The sequence below is a fragment of the Canis lupus genome, chromosome 2 (assembly GCF_048164855.1).
Source record: "Canis lupus baileyi chromosome 2, mCanLup2.hap1, whole genome shotgun sequence".
Lineage (NCBI taxonomy): Eukaryota > Metazoa > Chordata > Mammalia > Carnivora > Canidae > Canis > Canis lupus.
In genome coordinates this window covers 2,546,846-2,561,441 of record NC_132839.1, presented here as the reverse complement: position 1 = coordinate 2,561,441, position 14,596 = coordinate 2,546,846, and the positions used below count along the sequence as shown (strand labels likewise).

The 14,596-nt window shown below is 44.1% G+C and overlaps 2 protein-coding genes and 1 long non-coding RNA gene across 7 annotated transcripts in view; 2 read left to right on the top strand and 1 right to left on the bottom strand.

Moving 5' to 3' along the window:
• WDR36 (WD repeat domain 36) overlaps window positions 1-1,998 on the top strand; it is a 42,725-nt gene extending 40,727 nt beyond the window's left edge. Inside the window, exons 22-23 of the mRNA XM_072788102.1 lie at window positions 351-538; window positions 1,806-1,998. Coding sequence (XP_072644203.1) covers window positions 351-538; window positions 1,806-1,955 — 338 coding nt within the window. The 3' untranslated portion in view covers window positions 1,956-1,998. The remainder of the gene's footprint in view (window positions 1-350; window positions 539-1,805) is intronic.
• Window positions 1-7,538, bottom strand: part of LOC140611252 (uncharacterized) — a 51,557-nt gene extending 44,019 nt beyond the window's left edge. For all 3 annotated transcript variants that reach the window (XR_012012535.1, XR_012012538.1, XR_012012543.1), the window contains exons 1-2: window positions 7,298-7,538; window positions 2,768-3,045 (exon numbers count right to left, since the gene is read on the bottom strand). This is a non-coding gene — a long non-coding RNA (uncharacterized lncRNA). The remainder of the gene's footprint in view (window positions 1-2,767; window positions 3,046-7,297) is intronic.
• Window positions 7,539-7,863: 325 nt separating this feature from the next.
• Window positions 7,864-13,831, top strand: LOC140611176 (uncharacterized). Of its 3 annotated transcripts, none has more exons than XM_072788059.1 (3): window positions 7,864-8,193; window positions 8,375-8,885; window positions 11,553-13,831. In XM_072788059.1, exons 1-2 carry the CDS (start codon window positions 8,089-8,091, stop codon window positions 8,882-8,884), a joined length of 615 nt encoding a protein of 204 aa, XP_072644160.1. In that variant the 5' UTR covers window positions 7,864-8,088; the 3' UTR covers window position 8,885; window positions 11,553-13,831. The 3 variants fall into 3 exon arrangements, with proteins under 3 accessions (XP_072644160.1, XP_072644154.1, XP_072644146.1); XM_072788053.1 differs by lacking the exon at window positions 11,553-13,831 and adding an exon at window positions 9,281-11,225 and having other exon boundaries at window positions 7,866-8,193; XM_072788045.1 differs by lacking the exon at window positions 11,553-13,831 and having other exon boundaries at window positions 7,874-8,193; window positions 8,375-11,225.
• The last annotated feature ends 765 nt before the right edge of the window (window positions 13,832-14,596 follow it).

The window sequence follows — 14,596 nt, the reverse complement described above, 5'->3', positions numbered from 1 at the left end:
ATTTGGGTTTGTTCTGATTGATATGTGACCATCTGATTGATGTAAGACCATCTTGAAGTGTCTGTTGCTAGGCATTAATTAGATTTTAACAGCTTGAACAGCAGGGGAAAAAAACTTAGAATGCAAAAACTTTAGTGCTTTTAGTACTTTTTATTGTATTTCTCTCATCATTTGTATTGATTGGTACTTAATTTGGGGTTCATTCTACTACTTAAGAGGAAAAAATAAAGTCATGGGAAGACTTTCCTGTGTAATTTAAATAGATGTTGCTTGGGCATGAAATGAAACTACAGTTTTTTAAGTGAAGTGATTGTAGGTAATAACTGGATTCTTCTTCAAACTTAATGCAGATGAAGCTGCCCTTAACCTTCTGAAAGAATTAGGCCCATCAGGAATTGAAACAGAGCTGCGAAGCCTATCTCCTGATTGTGGTGGGTCTGTAGACATTATGCAGAGCTTCTTAAAGATGATCGGGATAATGTTGGACAAGAAGCGTGACTTTGAATTAGCCCAGGCTTATCTTGCATTGTTTCTAAAGGTAAGTCCAACGTAAGGCAGGAATCCTCAGCTTGCCTTCCTCTAGGGTGATGTCGTCTGATGGAATTGTCTGCAAGGATGGCAGTGTTCTCTGTCTGCTCTGTCCAGCATGTCAGCCCCTCGACACATTTCACTACCGAGCTACGGTAGTAGCACTACGCCAGTTACACTGAGAAATGTAGCTAATGTGACTGAGAAACTGGATTGCTTATTTTACAGAAATTTAATTAAATAGCCATCTTTACCTAGTGATTATTGTATTGGACAGCTGAACAGCACAGCTTTGTAGTCTTTTCCTTTACTCAACACAATTTTGATACATTCCCCTGACTTTTCTGTGTCATCCATTTGATTCAATATACTAAACTATTAACTTTTTAAAGTCATTATATTTTGGCACTCTATTATCATGAAGAGAAAATTAGGTTTCCTGTTTACTTTTTGTTTTTTTCTGCTGCTGAAATCAAGTACATCTATCCTGGTTGAAGGGGTTTCAAGTCTTTTGGCAAGAACAGTGGGTTTTATGACTAACGTAATGGAGAAATCATGTTTATTTCAATAGTATATTGTATTGAAGAAAGTAGATGATGTGACTTAGTGTTAACAGATGATATACTCCATCTATCCTATTAATATATATAAAATCAGTTTTCACTTGATCTAATTATTTAAAATTATTTTAAAAGTAAATATGCAGATGATACCATGTAGGTTGAGAAAACAAATGCTACAAATTTTTTCTATATCCCTTCCCAAATTTACCAACTATAGTTCCTGAATATAAATTTACTTTAATCTTTAGAAGATAAAGCCAAAGGCCATCAGTCATTCATTACCAGTGAGTTCCAGTGAAAGGAGAAACCTAAAGATACAGAAATATGGAGTTAAGTGTTAGAACTAGGACTTTGTTTCTCTATTTGTATCAGGGCGTTCCTTAGGTGGAGGAGAGTGATGACAACTTCAGTTCTCATAAGGGAGAGACAGTACCAGAAACAAACTCATAAGAAGGTTTGATAGAGGGGCTCCTGGGTGGCTCAGTGGTTGAGCATCTGCCTTCTGCTCAGGTCATGATCCTGGGGGGGTCCTGGGATCGAGTCCTGCATCGGCCTCCTCCAGGGAGCTTGCTTCTCCCTCTGCCTGTGTCTCTCATGAATAAATAAATAAAATCTTAAAAAAAAATATATAGTATCTTGCAATGTTCCTTGGTAAGAAGGTTGAATCTAGAATAAACAAAAATTTAATTTTAAATGTTCTATTTTTCTTTTCAGTTACACCTTAAAATGCTTCCTTCAGAGCCAGTACTTCTAGAAGAAATAACAAAGTTATCATCACAGGTGGAAGAAAATTGGATCCATTTACAGTCACTCTTCAATCAAAGCATGTGTATTTTAAATTATATAAAAAGTGCTTTGTTATAAAAATAAAATTATGTGAGTAAATAAAGACTTTTATATTAAATGAGTTCAGTTTAACTCCTGTCTTGTTTTCTAAGTTTCACCATGAAAAGAAAATTGCTAAAACTACTAACTAGTTGTCACTTTTCACTTTAAATGCTAAACAGTTTCTTGAAATAAAATGATCCCCGCCTTTTGTCTTAAATACTTACAGAATCTACTCAAAATACTTATTTTCTGAGTCTCTTCACATTAGTTACTTGTGTATGACTTCTTTGAACTGTCGTCATCGGCTCCTGTTTTTTGACTATGTGTAACGTAAGAGGTGTTAGGTGTTTCATGTAAAATATTGCTGAATGAAGATAAAACTGGTGTTAATAGAGTTGTAAAAGTGCCTTCATGATATGAAGTAAAAAGGCCTGTTTCCTTGGTGGCCTGTGGTGAAGACAGTTTGGATCGTGGAGTCTTAGAGTTTAGGTCACTGACTCAGACCTTAATGCAGCCAGAGCTCTTGGAAGGCAGGAGGGGAAGTTCCCTGGTGGTTGTGGGATCTCAGCAGCAGAGCAGGTTTATGACCCTGCCCCAGGCTCTCCCACTGGAGCCCTTTGTCACAGGGACTTGTTCTAAGGAAGGTGAGAGGCACTTTCCCAAGGCAAACCCTTTGCCTCCGTAGGAGAGCGCTGACTGGGTACTTAGGGTGGGGCAGGGAAATTCTGAATTTCACTGGAGAGGTGGTTCTTCCTCACCCGTGACCTCTTCATTTGGGAGAAACTACTGCCCATACGCTTTCTCTCCTAACCGTTGTGAAACCAGATTGTTCTGGCAGGGTCTCTTACCTTTATTTTCGTGAGTTAAGACTTCAGCAATACACAAATTCAAAGTCAGCAATTCCTCTGCCCGGAAAAGTGCCAGAGGTCATCACGGCACCTGCTTGGGCCTGCTGTGTGTGTCTCCTTTCCCTGCTGCCAAAGAAGTCTTCCAAGGGTGCAGCTAAGGTCACCAATGAGTGAACGAGCTGCCAGTCTTTGCATCTATTAACTGAAGCTCCCTCAGAATGAGAGGTTGATAGAGGACTTTATGGTGGGATTGTGCTGTCCCAAACGTAGACACTTTCCTAATTAGCAGAAAAAGGCGGGGACAAGTTACGCCAGTTACACTGCAGGTCTTCAAGATACAATAGGACTGCTGTGGTGGTGTCTATACTCGGTCCCTATTGCTACAGGCAATTTATTTAATAATTGGAAACCATATCGATAATGGATGTATTAATCTGAAAACAATTTTTAGTTTATACATTCAAGCGTAGTGTTATTCATAAAATGCAGCTTGTACTCGAATGCCAGTGTCATTCTCATTAGAATAAGGTTTTACAGAATAATCTCCAGAAAGAACAATGCTCACAAGGAGTTGATCAGTTGGTGACTTTAAATATCAAAGGATTTTTGTTTAAATGGTTGAGGTGGAATTAGTAAACTGCTAAAGAAATAGGCCAATCTGGATTTCAGAGATGTGTATAAATTTAATAAAAAACTACTGACTGGGATCCCTGGATGGCGCAGCGGTTTGGCGCCTGCCTTTGGCCCAGGGCGCGATCCTGGAGACCCGGGATCGAATCCCACGTCGGGCTCCCGGTGCATGGAGCCTGCTTCTCCCTCTGCCTGTGTCTCTGCCTCTCTCTCTCTCTGTGACTATCACAAATAAATAAATAAATACCTTAAAAAAAATAAAAATAAAAACTACTGACTGAAATGCTCATGACTTCAGTTTAGCCTTAAAAATTGTATTTCCCTCTGCCCCAAATACTGCCTTCTAAAGATAAGCAGAATTTCAGTGTACAATCATGTACCATGTGGATGTCAGAAGTCACTAAAAATAATAGGAGCTCTAAACAGATCCTGTATTGCTTTTACAAATCTTGAACTGAATTTTCCTTTCTTTCAAATGAGAATATAGGAGTTGAGTGTATCATTTCTACTGGAGATATCTTTGTACAGAATTAGCATCATTGTGGCAGGTAATCTCCCAGAACCTCACCTGTATGTTTACATCAAGGAAGGAAAGGAGGAAGAAATACAAATAATTTTGTGTATTTGTTTCTTAAAATGCATGTTTGTGCATACTGCTTTTTCTTTACCTTTGAGATTACAAATGTAGTATATGACTACACTTTACTAGTAAAAACATCAGAGATAAATCTATTTTCGGCCATCACCTTCAATCCTAATGCCTTCCCTGTAAGTACCAGTCGTTAACTTTCTACCTAGACCTTTGTCCATGGATGTACATACATGTTCTATGTAAGCACAGGAAATAAAATATATAGTTTCCATTTTTGCATAAATGTATGCTTTTTGTTCTGCAACTTTTCTACTTGGCTTATTTCAGTATAATCACACCTAATCTCTTTACTTTTATAAAATTAAGTTGTTCCGTAATCTAGTCTAAAATGGACGCTTAAGAGAGTTTCCCCATTTTTGTCCCGAATTACAAATGATGCTGAAAGAACACAGCACATCATCCTGTATGGCTCTTCAGTGCATATAAGGATCTCTCTGCAGGAGATAGTTTTAGAATTGTTGGACCAGAGTTAGGCAGTTTTAAAGAGATACTTCAGTTGGCTCCCAGAATGGCTTGTCAATTTATGGTTTATCTGCAGTGAGTGAGTACCCGTTCCCCATATTACTAAGCACATTTGATACCAGATTTCTTAATTTTTTATTTAATGAGTGAAAAAATATTTTTATTTTAATTACAAACTGGCACTAGTAGGGATGGGCATCTTTTCATGTTTATTTTAGACCATTTTTATGTTAGGTGAAGTGCCTTTTCTAACATGACCCATTTTTCTGTTGAATGATTGTCTTTCTCTTTTTTGTTGTTTTTTTCATATAGTGTAGAGATTAGTCTTTTATGTTACCCATGTTTACTGATTGGTCACTTGTATTTGACTTATGTGGTCTTTTATTAATAGATGTTTTATATTTCTGTGTATTCAGATTGATATATTTTTTACTAATTTCAAAATATGAAGTATATTCTCTAAGACATCATGTATGCATCGAGCTAGATCTTTATCAATAATTGATTTTTTTTTAAGATTTTAAAATTTTATTTATTCATGACGGGGGGGGGGGGGGACAGAGACACAGGCAGAGGCAAAGGGAGAGGGAGAGAAGCAGGCTCCATGCAGGGAGCCTGACGTGGGACTCGATCCCGGGCCTCCAGGATCACACCCTGAGCTGAAGGCAGCGCTAAACTGCTGGGCTACTGGGGCTGCCCAAGAATGGATTTTTTGAAGAGTAAGGTATAGAGCTACTTTTATTCAAAAGTTCAGAATCCAATTATTGAAGTCCACTCTTCTGATTTGAAATGCTAGTATGTACTAAATTCTTTGAGGTATTTGATATCCCAAATAAAATAATTGCTTTGATTCTGGTTTTCTGGTGTATTGTCAGATTTGATGGAGATAACACCCTACTAACGTATTTCGCAAAAATTTTCTTGACTATTGGTGAACATATCTTGGAAGTTTTTGGTTGTGCTAATAAATTCATGGGATTTGGAGAGATTTACAATCGTATTTCTCTTGAAGAACAACATACGTTTTCATTAAACCAGAGCTTTTTGTAGGCTTGGTTTTGTAAGATTTCTTACATTTTGTAACATTTTCTGGGCATTTAATTTTTGTTGCTGTACTGAAATATACCTTTTTCCTAATATATCTTATAACTGGCCATTGCTGTCATGGTAAAAGCAGTTTGGTTTTTATGCTAATCCGTTAAACTGCAGAACTCTTGTGAACATACTCTTACCTAGAAAATCCAAAAGAATCCCATCTTTCGCAATTGATGAAACTTTATTTCCTATATGATATTTAAGTGTTCTTAGGATTGCTTTAGCTATGGTCTAGCACAGATAACTGGATACTAGCAGTGTGTAACAAATACTTGCTTTGCTACAGACTTCAGTGGAAATGCTTTTAATGTTCCACCATTAACGATAATAAATGCTCTGAATTTCTTGCCGATACCCTTTCGTTAAATTCTATTAATTCCTACTTTAAAAAATTTAAACTAGAAAGAATAAAATTTATCAGGTTATTTTTCAGCATATATGGGAGGATCGGTATCTGCCTTAACTGGTGTAATTTGGTGAATTTTATTCACATATTCTTAAAAAATTATTTGAGAAAGAGCACAAGCTGGGAGGAAGGGCAGAGGAAGAGAGCAGCTCTCCCCGCTGAGCAGGGAGCCTGATCCAGGGCCAAAGCCAGACTCTGGGGTCATGGCCGGAGCAGAAGGTAGCTGCCTACCTGACTGAGCACCCCCGCGCTCCTAGTCAAAGACTTACTCTTCACTTTTATTCTTGGGATAGAATTTGTAAGTAAGGTGAAACTGGTGGATTTTTCTGTTCCATAGAGTCATCCTTGATTTTTCTTTTTTTTAAGTAATCTTTACACCCATCGTGGGTGGGGCTTGGACTCCTTACCCTGAGGTCACGCGTGGCGTGCTGTACTGAGCCAGCCAGGTGCCCCTGACCTTGATAGGTCTTTAAAACTTGTTTAATCAAAGGGAAAAAGTCTTGCACAAAGTCTTTATTGAGATTTTTGCCTAGTTTTTTTTCCTATGGTTACTGAACGGGGTTTTCTGTCTCTTAGCCCATATGGGTAAATTACATTCTCCTTACACGTCAGGACTTTATTATTTTTAAAAATATTTTATTTATTTATTAATGACAGACACAGAGAAAGAGAGAGAGAGAGGCAGAGACCCAGGCAGAGGGAGGAGCAGGCCCCACGCAGGGAGCCCGACGCGGGCCTCCATCCCGGACCCCGGGGTCACGCCCTGGGCCAAGGGCGGCACTGAACCGCTCGGCCACCGGGGCTGCCCCACGTCAGGAGTTTAGACTGAGTTTGAAATTTACTCGTGTAGGTTCTGTGAGGATCATGCTTTCTATTTTATTTTACTTTAATTTTTTAATTTTTATTTATTTATGATAGTCACAGAGAGAGAGAGGCAGAGACACAGGCAGAGGGAGAAGCAGGCTCCATGCACCAGGAGCCCGACGTGGGACTCGATCCCCAGTCTCCAGGATCGCGCCCCGGGCCAAAGGCAGGCGCCAAACCGCTGCGCCACCCAGGGATCCCCGGATCATGCTTTTTAATCAATCACCGGGTTGCGACTGCCCGGAACCGCAGGCCTGCGTGGGCGCCCCCAAGCCCGGGGCTAACGCCGGCCTCCCCTGCTCTTCTAGCGCGTTCCTCGGGATCCCCACGTCCCGCCTGGCCCAGGAACGCTCCCGCTCCTCCCCGGAGGCCGGAGGATGCGCTGCGGCCGCGGCTCCGAGTCTACCCGTCCTCTCCTTACCTCACTACAAGCGGTTCCCTTCAGACGCACCCGGGTAGGCCCCGCCTTGAGCTTGCCCCGCGGCGGCGGAGGGAGCGGCTTGTGAGGGGCGGCGGCCGCGACCCGGTGACCCCCGGAGGGCGCGGCGGGTCCCACGTGCGGCCCGACGGGAGGCCGGGGCGGCGGCCGGCGGGCACGGGGGCACCGGCGGGGTGAAGCAGGCCCGGGTGCAGGCGGCTGCCCCGCCCCCCCGCCAGGCCCTCCGGGAAGGAGCCCGAGCGCCTGCGCTGAGCAGACGTCCCAACCGGAACGTCACCTTGCCCTGCTCAGGCCCAGGCCGGCGTGGGGGGCCGCGTGCATGACGGGCGTGCGTGGGGGCGCGTGCGAGGGCGCGTTTATGGCAGCCCCGTGTGAGGACGTGTGTGTGACTGATGCGCGTGAGGGCGAGGGTGCGTGCGTGCACGCATGCGTGAGGGGCGTGCGTGGGGGCGCGGGGTAGCGCGTGCGTGACTGACGTGCGTGAGGGCGAGGGCGCATGCGTGCGCACATGCGTGAGGGACGTGCGTGAGGCGTGCGGACAGGCGCTGTCGGGCGGCCTGGGAGCGTCGGCGTGCGGTCGGCGGCGCGAGGCCCGGGTGCGGCGGGTCGGGGCCGCGTGCGTGCTGCTGGCGGCCGCTGTCGTTCTGCCCGGGGAGTCCTGAGCAGGAGCCAAGCGTCCGAAGAGACGACGTGCGGTCGCGGAAGGCCTCGCGTGGCTGCCGCCGGAGTCCCCGGGCGGAGTCCCCGGGGCCGAGCGCCCTTGCTCTCGGGTGATGGAGGCGCGGCCCGCGGGCGTGTGGAAGCGGCGGGAGGCCGGGAGCCGGGCGGGCCCGGAAGGTTGCGGAGAAGACGGCGGCTGCCGCGGGCCCGGGGGAAAGGTGGGTGCGGGACGAGAGGCGGGCGGGCGGGAAAGCGGGCGGCTGACCACGTGCTCGTCCTTACCTGTCGGGGCGCGAGCCCGAGGCCCCGCAGTCTCCATCGCGGGATTCAGGGAAAATCAGACAAAACAGGAAATGACGTGAACCGCAGACTCTGGGCTTTCTAATATTTCCGTTTCAGAATTCTCCGGCGGTTTTAAGTTTTTATGTAATTTTTCTCATGAAACGTGCACACACCCGTCCGTCCACCCGTCCGCCCGCCCGCGCTCGCATCCTGGCACGTGCGTACATCCCGCGGCTCCGGCGGCGCTGCTCCTTCTGGAAGGCGACCCCTGCGCAGACCCGCAGGTACCCCGGCCTGAACCAGGGCGGCCCCTGCACGCAGTCTCGGCCCCCCGGGCGCCCGGCGCCGTCCTCGGCGTTTCGATGGAGCGCGTGGTGCCCAGGCCCCCTCCTCGCCCCCTCGCCTCCTGTCTCCTCGCCTGGCGGACGCGAGCTGCAGCTTAGAAGGCGCCCCGACGACCAGACAACGACGAGACGACGACGACGGGGACGACGACGACGCACCCTGAGTCACCGGGAGCCGGACCGAGCCTGGAGCTCCTCCAGGAGGCGGTGGGAAGGGCAGCTCTTGGCAGAAGCGATCCTCACCTGCATGGCGGGGTTTCCCAAGAAGCGGGAGGAATATTGAGGTGGAGAGTTTCACTTTCCTTCAGCGATAAACAGAAATAATCCGCTTGATTGCAGAGGAGTTAAATGTCAAAGGGAGACTTAATCCCAATTAGCTTATCTCCTTACCCTTTACCAGAGTGCAAAGCAGGAAATTACCATTTCCCTTCCTGCTGGGAAATGACAGTCACCTAACAGATACACCACACCTTTGTATCACTGGAAACCAATTTCGTCTTTAAAAAATGACTAATCTGTAAGAAAAATGTTGACTTTTTTTTTTAAACCAAAGTATCTTTTTTTTAAAAAAAGTTATTATATGCAAAATCCCTAGACAAATAGCACTGCCTGGAGGCACTTGAGATAAATTTAGATCAGACACGAAAGTATCTCTATTTTTTTTTTCTCCTCTTCACAGTGGCTGGTTTCCTCCACTACTGCCAGCGTGGCAGCCACATTCTCACGCCTCTCCTTCGCATGAGCTGCACATTTGCTAGAGGCCGTTTCGATGTAGGGCAAACAACAGATGTTCAATAAATACCTAATTCCGTGGTTTTTGTACAGTGAGCCAGTGTTCCCTGGGGGTTCTCGAAATTCTTTCAGAGGATCAGTAAAAGTATTATGAAAAAGTTTCATAAGAGAGTAAAGTATTATGAAAACGTTTCATGAGTTTTTTGACTCTCTGTGATCTCATGATCTCAGTATTTCAAATATAGGAAATATCAGTAGATATAATCTGTATAACCAAAGCTTGGTGAAGTCCTTAGTAACTTTTAAGACTGAAGGGATGCTGAGACCAAAAATATTGAAAATTACTGCCCTAAATGATTGGTGAATGAAACATACAACTTGACCAAGATGTGCTAATATATATGTAATATAAGCTACGCGATACCTAATGCCCATCTATGAGAATGCCTTAAACCCCGATGTTCTGAGATACAGAATATGAATCAGTGTTACTCTCAGACCCTGAGAGGGCTAGTGGGGCCAGGGCAGCTCTCTGGTTTTGCGATCCAATTCACTTGCAGATCCATTGGGATCAGTGGTTTGTTGAGTTCAGTTAGTACTAGATAGATGGCTGACTTTGGGCTAGGACAAATGATAAATCAAGAATGTTTAAATTGTTAATATGAGATCCATCAGTCTGGGTGTTTAGAATCAGTTTTAGCTATTTTCAGCTGTATGCAGATTTATTAGAGAACATTAGTAATCTTTCCAAAATTTTTCTTTGTGGCTGAGAACAGTGTCTGGATCATCTCAAGGCACTTGTATGGCAGCACTGGCCCCGGGTTGCTGGGTATCCCTGGTACCTCTGAAGGCTGGTCGTCTTGGCCACTACCTCCCTGGAACAGATTACACACAGTGCCTCCTCCATACCAACGGCTTATAATTCATATTGTCCTGAGGGTACATCCAGTTGGGAACAGGCTAAGGATCACTCCTATACCCAAGTCACAAAGGAAGCCAAGAGAGTGAGGTTCTGAGTTCTATGTTGGGGATGCAGGAATTTTAAGTGGGAAATTCTCCAAACATAGAGTGTTCACAAGGTATTTGGTATCAAAAAGTAGGTCTTCCCATAATCTTCCGCTTGGCTGTCCAACACATACCATTAGTCTATACGTTAAATATCAACAATAATACAATATTAACCTTCATACAAATAAAAGCATATATACCCTCCCCATAGGAGAAACAGTTCTCTATCAGTTAAAAAATGATATCAGGATTAAGTAACAGAAAACCCCAATAACCATGGTCTTAACAGATGGAGGAGCCTTATTTTTTTTTTTAATACATTAAGAAGTCTAGACGTAGGCAGTTTTTCACATTGGTTCAGTTTTTCAGTAATATTGTAAAGGACATAGGGTTTTCTTCTAGTTTCCTTTTTCATTTTTATGAGATTTTGTAAAAGATATTAAAGTTAGTTCCTCATATCTTATTTTGTGGTCAGGATGGTTACCAACAGCTGTAGACATCACACCTCATCAGACCTTTCCAAGAAGGAAAAAAATGGAAAGAGAAAATTATTTCTCCATATGAACTTTGTTCTTTTAACTGGAAAAACCCCCAACTACCAGCCAAGTATCCCTGGGCAGACCTGGCTCACATTGCTACCATTTGGCAAGTCACTGATAAAGAGGAATGATTAACTTAGATCAAACATGGTGTAGCCCCTAGGGCTAGGGAAAGAGCAATGGACACAATCTAAACATGAAGCTGGGATGCTGTTAGAAGGAAAGAAATGGCAGGCATTGCTGTTACAGTGGCAGTGGACACTGTCTTTTGGTTCATAATACCAAAAAAAAAAAAAAAAAAAAACCTCTTACACTATTCATCGTTTACTGGAGATTATTTTTACTGAGTTATTGGTTAAATATTATTTAAACAAAATATATTTGTTTTGTGTATAATTTAGCAGTTGGTCAGATATTTTAGTATGATATGAAAGTGCATAGATGCTGAGGAATTAAAATTGTCCAAATAGTCCAGTTTTTTTCTGCCTTGTGAGCCTGTCTCACCATCTCTGAGTAGCTATGAGTGGTAAACACAATACTTCTTGAGTTGGTAGCAGTACAGCTCTTAGAAAAGAATCTAGAAGGGAAGATTTAAAGCTATAGATGACATTTATGACAAAGTCTCTTGTATGAATGTGACCTTGCTGTTTTATATAAATTTGCTCTTTTTAGAAACTACGCTCCATGCCAAGCATGGAGCCCAATGCTGCGCTTGAACTCATGACCCTGAGATCAGAAGTCAGATGCTTTATCGACTGAACCACTCAGCTGCTCCTATAACCTTCTTTTTAGTAGCCTCCTAAATTATAGGCTTTCTCCAGTTTAAGTGCTGGTGTCACATGATTTCATTGCTCTCAGTTGCCCTATTCCCCTCAGGTCCTTACTCAACTGATTAAGTCAGTATGAAAATAGTAGCTTCTTGGATAATTGGAGTTTCTTTTTAAAATTTTTTTTTAAGGTTTGTTTTTATTTATGATAAACATAGAGAGAGGCAGAGACACAGGCAGAGGGAGAAGCCAGGATCCACGCCAGGAGCCCGACGCGCGAAACCGCTGAGCCACCCAGGGATCCCCTGGAGTTTCTTTTTTCTTTTTTTTTTAATTTTATTTTATTTTTAATTTTTATTTATTTATGATAGTCACAGAGAGAGAGAGAGGCGCAGAGACACAGGCAGAGGGAGAAGCAGGCTCCATGCACCGGGAACCTGATGTGGGATTCGATCCCGGGTCTCCAGGATCGTGCCCTGGGCCAAAGGCAGGCGCCAAACCGCTGCGCCACCCAGGGATCCCTGGAGTTTCTTTTTTAAAGCTTTGTCAATGTATAATTGCACACATGTAGTATATATAGCTTGATGAGTTTGAACATGTGCCATGATACCCAGGATAGCATCGCCACAACCATGGCGGGGTCAGAGTGCCCTCTGCTGATCCCTGGAGTCCCATGCTCATTCAGCACAGGAAAGTAAAGTCACTCAGATCTAGTCCGGGTGTGTGGGCAAAGTGCTGAGGAGTCCCTCTTTTCAGCACCTCATCTGTCAATAGCAACACCCTGTGAAAGTTCAAGATTCAAAGGGTGTTTCAGTCAAGTGATGGTACGCACAGTTAGGTACATCTCTCTTTCTCATCTAAAAATATTAAATGATCTAATGTTAGAAAAAAGGTGTTAGGGAAGGCTTAGAATATTTTCAAGGAGTTTATATCGAATTAAAAGCTATCTCACAGTACACCTGGGTGGCTCTGTGGTTGAGCGTCTGCTTTCGGCTCAAGAGTGTGATGCCGGGGTCCTGGGATCAAGTCCCTCATCGGGCTCCCTGTGAGGAGCCTGCTTCTCCCTCTGCCTGTGTCTGCCTCTCTGTGTCTCAGGAATAAATAAAATCTTAAAAAAAATAATAAAATAATATCTCAAATTGATCATCTATGTGAAAACATACTACATTTAGAAAAAAGTTTTACCTTTAAAAATAAAGACATATCTATAAATTTTAATTTCCATTAAAGATATGACAGACCAGGAAATGCTATGTTTTAAGGAGAGAAAACATGTGGCATCACTTTCTAGCAACAATGCTGCATTTTTAAATGAATCCTGAAGAAATCAAATGTAAATAACAATGTAGAGTACTTTGTACTTTTTTTTTTATTAAACTACAGCAACTTAAAAATACAAGTCTTCCTTCTTCCTCCTTAAAAAACAATAACCGCCAAACTGCCTCCTTAAAAACTATCATTTGGCACCTTTTCAGTGACAAAGTAATTGTGGAAAACTGAATTGCTAGTTAGAGTCCTGTAAAAGGTCTGTACTCCACACTTTTCTCAAGTTTAAGGCTTCAGTCTGCTCCCCAGCCAAGGGTTTGTGCTCCGCAGGAATGAGTGGTGGTGGCCACTGCAAATCTGATGTCCTGACTAGCCTCCCTGACCGTTTATTCTACAAGGTGCCTCTGAGGTGACGAAGTGAAGGGATATCGGGAAAGCAGGGAGAGGAAGAGACCATGGGTCAAGAGACTGCATACAGAGGGGTCCCCCTCCTCACTGCTCCGGCTGCACAGCCCTGCCCCTTGGGTGTGCATGTATCTGTATTCCCTGACTCTGTGTGGTCCACTTCCCAGCGCCATGGTTGCCCCGTTTGCCACTCGCGTCCAGAGTTCAGCACAATCCTGGCCTGTCCTCTGCCTTCTACAGTCCAGCCGCGCTCAGCCAGTTCCTCTCCTCAACACGTGCTGATCTACAGACACTTGCACTGCTTGCTGGAAATTTCCAGCTCTTCCTGTGGCTTTCCCATGCCCATGCTTTAGCTTGTGTTCACAATGTCCTCTCTGCCAGTTTCCAAGTATGAAAGGAGAAGATTTTGCTTCTGGAATGAGCCTCACCTGACAGCAGGCCTGATGGAAGCTCCAGAGTCTTTGCAGCTTTGAAGTGAGGGTTTAAAAAATGGGGATCCCTGGGTGGCGCAGCAGTTTAGCGCCTGCCTTTGGCCCAGGGCACGATCCTGGAGACCCGGGATCGAGTCCCACGTCGGGCTCCCGGTGCATGGAGCCTGCTTCTCCCTCTGCCTGTGTCTCTGCCTCTCTCTCTCTCTCTCTCTCTCTCTCTCTCACTGTGTGCCTATCATAAATAAAAATAAAAAATAAAAAATAAATTTAAAAAAATGCACTGCTCCCCAGGATTCTTGGAAAATGCCACATCCACCACAGAGCCTTTTTCATCATCCACGTGGGAGTGCATATCTCGTGGGCACCCTGTGTGCTATATATATGTCCGAGGGGGTTTGTTTGACTCTCGTTCTTAGATGGTGTCCTGCTGAAGTATCCCCAGGGTTAAGAATAAATCTGTATCCTGGGGGTCATATGTCTGAAAAAATTTGGCCTAGCTTTTTGGAAATTGCATTTTTTACACTTCATAGTATATGTGTGTGTTTTCATGTAAAATAATGCATAGGTTTTCAACTTCTGTGTGCCAAGACCCACTGGTAATTCAGCAAATGGTCTCTGAGTATGTGCTGGGATCTGGAATGCCCCTAGGCACATCTCCTCCAACTTTAAGTGGACCTGTCACTATACGTGACATGAGTGTGCTGCATGTATATTGGCACTTTGCCAGTGTGTGACAGACATTGAAAAACACTGCATAGTTGGTTTCTTGAACATGTCCTGTCTCCTGCAGTCTCGCATGGGAGAAGTGTGTCCCTGCCAGGTCACTGGGGGGACAGACAGAGCTGGG

Excerpts from the sequence above, each read along its gene's own strand:
- LOC140611176 (XM_072788059.1), top strand. The coding sequence starts at position 8,089 with ATGGAGGCGCGGCCCGCGGGCGTGTGGAAGCGGCGGGAGGCCGGGAGC. Across the intron at positions 8,194-8,374 it reads GCCGCGGGCCCGGGGGAAAG|AATTCTCCGGCGGTTTTAAG; the intron begins GTGGGTGCGGGA and ends TTTCCGTTTCAG.